Source organism: Mandrillus leucophaeus, unplaced genomic scaffold (assembly GCF_000951045.1).
Source record: "Mandrillus leucophaeus isolate KB7577 unplaced genomic scaffold, Mleu.le_1.0 Scaffold180, whole genome shotgun sequence".
In the NCBI taxonomy this organism is placed as follows: Eukaryota; Metazoa; Chordata; class Mammalia; order Primates; family Cercopithecidae; genus Mandrillus; species Mandrillus leucophaeus.
In genome coordinates, this window is record NW_012101810.1 from 1,416,876 (window position 1) to 1,422,428 (window position 5,553).

The window sequence follows — 5,553 nt, forward strand, 5'->3', positions numbered from 1 at the left end:
TAGTCTCAGCTACTCAGGAGGCTGAGGCAGAAGAATCACTTGGACCTGGGAGGCAGAGGCTGCAGTGAGCCGAGATCGCATCACTGCCCTCCAGCCTGGGCAACAGAGCGAGACTGTCTCTGGGAAAAAAAAAAAAAAAACTTAGCCGTGCATGATGGCATACATCTGCAGTCTCAACTACCCAAGAGGCTGAGGTGGGAGGATCACTTGAGCCCAGGAGTTCAAGGCTGCAGTGAACTTGAACCGCTGATTGCACCACTGCATCCCAGCCTGGGAGACAAAGTGAGACCCTGTCTCTAAAAAAAAAAAAAAGATCAGATAACCGTCGACCGCAGTCTCAGTTCCACCTGGGCGGATGGCAACCTAAGGTCTCCTCTGCCAGGGTGCCATGGAAGGTGGCGGGCAGAGGTTCCAGGGATTAGGGCGTGAACATCTTTAGGGGTCATTATTCTGCCAATAAAGGCAAGTCTGGGAGGTCAGTGTGAAGCTGTTGTCCAGATACATCTTTTACCAGAACGTGGGGAAGTGGTGTGTCCTGGGGGCAGCAGTCGCAGCTGCCCTTCTTGGGCATCCCAGCAGGCCCCAGGCCTTAGGCCCTGGGATGTCTCTAAGGGGTCATGTCCTCATTGCCCTGTTGACTCTGCCCACTGGGGAAGGCGCCAGGCACGGGGGCCGAGGCCGAGGGGCCTGTCTCCCAGGACATAGATAGGGGTGGCAGGACCCCCGGTTTGTGGTGAGAAGCCAGGGCCTGCAAGGGCCCCTCTCGTCCTCCCTGCGCCTCCCGCCCTGACAGCTTTCTCTTTTTCTTTTAGAAAATTGATGCTACAAGAACCATTGGAGAAACTGGGATTTGGAGACTTGATTGGTGGAAAATCAGAGGCAAAAAAATGAATTTTGATGAGAAGACCCCTAGGCTGTGTTCAGTGGTCTCTCGGGACGGAGGGCATCATCCTGCCTCTTAGGTCGGCGAAGGCCTGCGTGTAGTGTCCTTAGAAACAGGCTTCAAATAGAGGCTCCATCCCTGTGGGGGCGTCTCCTGGGTAGGGAAGTGGCGTCCTGTTTTCCCTTAGGAGGGTGTTTCTGCATTGAACCCCTGAGTGGGACGGCGTTCCCTGCAAGGCTGGGAGGGAGGGGAGCATGGGGCAAGACCCTCGTCTTCGAGGCCGGGGCCCTCTTGTATGGGGCGGTTTTATGTTGCAGTCCTCTGATACTTTCTGAGTTCAAACAGGTAAATGTGCATAAATTTCAGTCCCTTCTGAACACAGATATCATCAGGAAATCACCATTCCCTAGCAGGATGTTTTCATGTTTGTATTCGTATATGCTAGTTCATTTCCTTAAAGAAAGAAAAAAAAAAAGTGGAACACAGAGTAGGAAGTGAGAACCTTCTGGCTTTGGATGGATTTGACTCCTTGATTCTTTCTGGTTTTGCCTGAATACCAAGTAGCTTCATGATCAAAGGGTCATTTTCTGATTTGTATCAGACCATATTTATAAAGCTGGGTATTTAATTTCAATAACTCCTATATTTTAACAGAAAAAGAGAACCTGAGTCCATTTGCAGGCTCGCACCAGCTGTCTTCTGTGCCAGTGAGCTCTGCCTAAGATCCCTGGCACATATTCGCAGCACGGCCTGGCCCCTGAGCAGAGTTCTCAGCCCGTCTGCGCCAGAGTTGCCTGTGGGTCACGGAAACCCAGCCCGGGTCCACCCAGTGCATCAGGCCAGCCGGGGCCCAAACCTGTGGATGGAACGCAGGTGCTTGCACATCTGCGGCCTCAGCCAGACCTGTCCCCTTCCCAGGCGTTGTTGGAAAGGGGCTGGCTCCTGTCTGGTCAGTGGAGGGCGGTGGCAGGAGATGGGGTGGGAGGATCCAGGTCACGTCCTCTCTGGCGACCCTGGCAGTGGCTGTCTCTAAGCCCTGGCAGGTGGGGCCACCAGCCTGGCCGACCTCGGGCTCCAGGAAACAGGCTGCCCTCACCCCTCCTGCCTGTGGGTGGCTGAGGCTTCTCAGCCCATCTCCAGTTCTCTGCAGCAAAGGCCCTCTGTTTCTGTCCTGCAGTGGTGGCCCTTTTGTGGTTAAACATGTCCCCCCTCCCCACAGAACTGAGTACTTGTTGCGAGTGGGCCCGCCCAACCCTGTGTCCCTGCACCCATGGGTTCTACGACTTGCTTCCGCTGCAGCTGTCACTATCCCGTGTCTGCTCTCTGTCAGGCCTCTAAGTGCTGCAGACATATTAACGTATCACCGCTAGTTTGAAAAGTCTTATTTGTTATCAGAATATTTCGTGTAGGCACAGGGTTGCCCCAGCACTGTTTGTGGCAACCCCAGTGGCCTCACAGCATGCGGGAGCCGTGACACAGCCACCGTGGAGTCCACGCTGACACGGTGCAGCCATGTGCCATGAGCTCACCGACGCAGTGCGGCTGTGTGGCGTGAGCTTACTGTGAAACGGAGACAGGGACATAGGAAACTACAAAGGAGAACCCCAGAAGGAGGAGCCGGAGCTGATGGGCGTGGCCGGCCGCGAGCCCCTCCGAGCACCCCTGGGAGTGGAGTTCTGGCTGTCATGGCAGAGGGTTTCACATGCTCAAAAAGTAAACGAACCAGGATATGAGGGGAACACAACAGGCCGTGCCCACGGAGCGCCTGGGCCCAGGCCGGGGCCTCTTCACACCGCACTCTGACCCACCATCGGGAGTGCTCGGCCGGGGCTGGGGCCTGCCTCTTCCCTTGAACCACACTCTGACTCGCTGATGGGTGCCCCGGGGCCAGAGCCTTCCTCTTCGTGCCGCACTCTGACTCGTCAGGAGTGTGGGGCAGACTATGGACCAAAGCTGGGAGAGACAGGAAAGATACTGCACTCTAGGGAGTGAATTTCTTTTTTCCGTGTACGATTCTGAAGCTATATTCTGAGATGGAAAAAACTAGAAGTACATTGTGGATGATAAAAGGCAGGCGTATTGATCTCCTGCTTTTGTAACATACAAAGGTACCTGGATAGAGAAATAGAGTGGTCGCTGTCACCTGCCCAGGGTATCCTCTGAGACCCCAGCGGATACCTGAAGCCGCGGATAGTCCTGAATCCTGTCCCATGTTTTTTCCTGTACGTACCTGTGATCAAGTCTGAGGTGTGACCGCAAAACTGACAGAACTTTCTGCTTCCTCTTCAAAATGTCACAGGTCGGAGCTGTGTTCTTACGGAAGATCTTAGCAACCTCGGCATATGGCAGTTTTAGGTCAGGAGTTTCCACCTTTTCCCTTAAAGGAAGCGCTTGGCAGCTTCTCTGGTATGTCTGAGTCGCCTGCATCACCACTCTTGTGCTTTGGAGCCATTATTAAGTAAAATAAAGGCTTCTTGGACCCAGGCGCCACATCACCGTGACGGTAGGTCTGATCACCGAGATGGCTACTGAGTGCCTGGCAGGCAGGGTGGCGTGGACAGCCTGGAATGCTGGACAGGGGGAGGGTTCACGTCCCGGCAGGACAGCTGCTCAGAACAGCATGGAATTGAAAACTCATGAATGGTTTATTTCTGGAATTTTCCACTTAGTATTTTTGGAGCGTGGCTGACCATGGGTAACTGAAACTGTGTGTAAAGGGGACTATTGTGAGGGGCTGTGCACAAATGCTTCCCAGCTCTGCCCTGAAGGCCTGAACGCGGCGCCCCCCACACTCAGGGTCTTGGCCCTGATACCATTCTCTAACCAAAGGAACCAGGGCCAGGCCAGAGAAGGTATTGGATAAGCCAGAGAGTGAAGAATTGCTGAGATGAAGGGGCTTACTGAAATAATACTGGGGGATAGGAAGGAGCACACGATGGCCAACCTGGGGCAATTTGAGCATGAAAATAAACAGGCCGGGCCCGGCAGCTCATCTGCAATTCCAGCACGCTGCGAGGCCGAGGTGGGAGGATCGCTTGAGGCCAGGAGTTCAGCGTGAAAATAAACAGGCTGGGCGCAGTGGCTCACACCTGCAATCCCTGCACTGTAGGAGGCCAAGGTGGGAGGGTCACTTGAGGCCAGGAGTTCGAGACCAGCCTGGGCAACATGGTGAAACCTGTCTCTACAAAACATAAGAAAAATCAGCTGTGTGTGGTGTCACCCGCCTGTAGTCCCAGATACTCAGGAGGCTGAGGTGGGAGGATCACGTGAGCCAGAGGTTAAGTCTGCAGTGAGCCACGATTATACCACTGCTCTGCAGCCTGAGCAACAAAGCAGGACCTTGTCTCACAAAAAAAAAAAAAGAAAATTAATTATTGTAATGGGCTGTAGCTCACAGAATAAATTGGTATCCACTAGTCTATACAAAATAAGTAATTGGGTATCAATGAGGAGAGGGCCAGGTCTGTCTTATTAATTCTAATGTAGAAGGAATTTTGGGAACAGGAAATCGCTATTGCAGAAACCACAGTGGTGACGGGTGCAGATTACAACCCTCAGTGGGCCAGGCGTGGTGGCTTACATCTATAATCCCAACACTGGGAGGCCAAGGCAGGCAGGTCACTTGAGGCCAGGAGTTCGAGACCAGCCTGGCCAACATGGAGAAACCCCGTCTCTACTAAAAATACAAAAATTAGCTGGGACTGGTAGCGCATGTCTGTAATCCCAGCTACTCGGGAGGCTGAGGTGGGAGAATCGCTTAAACCAGGAGGCGGAGGTTGCAGTGAGCCGAGATTGTGCCACCGCCCTCCGGCGTGGGCGACAGAACTGTCTCAAAAAAAAAAAGAACCCTCAGTTGACATGAAGCGAGTGGTGAGGTGTGGTGTGAAGCAGGTGTCTGCTGAGTCTTGAGAAACCTTCCCTTGAGATGTGTACTCCCTCCAAGGAGACAGTGGTCACATCACAGCAGAGCAGCGGAAGCCCCCCTAACCCAGCAGTCACTGCCGGGAGCGAGCCACACAGGCAACAGCGACCTGGTGACGTCACTGCGAGCACGGTGTCACCTCTGTTTCTCTTGCCCAACTGCATGACCTGAATGTAATCCCGAGGAGACATCAGACACAGACCCAGACCGAGGGGCCTTCTGCGAAGTGACTGCCAGCGCTCACCCAGTGTTATGTAAGATGTTATTTGGGGAACCGGGTATACACACCGTCCTATTTTTGGAACTTTTTGGAAGTCTGAAATTATTTTGAAATGAGAAAAAATATGCTTTGTATGAAACTGTAGTGGAATAGATTGAGTCGATTTTCATTTCGAAAATAACTTCAAAGAGTTTCCAATAGGGACGATGCCGGCATGAATGGTTTCAGCAGGTCACAGGCTGAGAAGCCTGAATCCCAAAATAGCGCCCTTGTGTGGACAGCCGGACTCCTTACAAACGCGCAGTAGCTTCCCGACGCTGCCTCTGATTTTCTGGGTCTGGCTGCTGAATGCGCTGTGCTTAAGAATCCAGACACCCTGTTGTTCCTGCCAGAGCTTCTCACAAGATATTTCGGGTAGTTCATCATCTGTCGTGTGCAGAATGCATTTTACTTCTCATACACGCTTGTCATGATAAGCTGGCCACATTATTAAAAGGCTCCCAAAGACAATTTCCAGAACGTTTTCCA

General features: G+C 52.9%; 1 protein-coding gene and 1 long non-coding RNA gene across 2 annotated transcripts in view; both read left to right on the forward strand.

The window, feature by feature from the left end:
* Positions 1-1,368, forward strand: part of LOC105537866 (cytochrome c oxidase assembly protein COX19) — a 9,418-nt gene extending 8,050 nt beyond the window's left edge. Inside the window, exon 3 of the mRNA XM_011977567.1 lies at positions 813-1,368. Coding sequence (XP_011832957.1) covers positions 813-891 — 79 coding nt within the window. The 3' untranslated portion in view covers positions 892-1,368. The remainder of the gene's footprint in view (positions 1-812) is intronic.
* A 2,088-nt stretch (positions 1,369-3,456) lies between these two features.
* Positions 3,457-4,236, forward strand: LOC105537865. The gene is made up of 2 exons (XR_001005789.1): positions 3,457-3,857; positions 3,952-4,236. It is a non-coding gene; the product is annotated as an uncharacterized LOC105537865 (long non-coding RNA).
* The last annotated feature ends 1,317 nt before the right edge of the window (positions 4,237-5,553 follow it).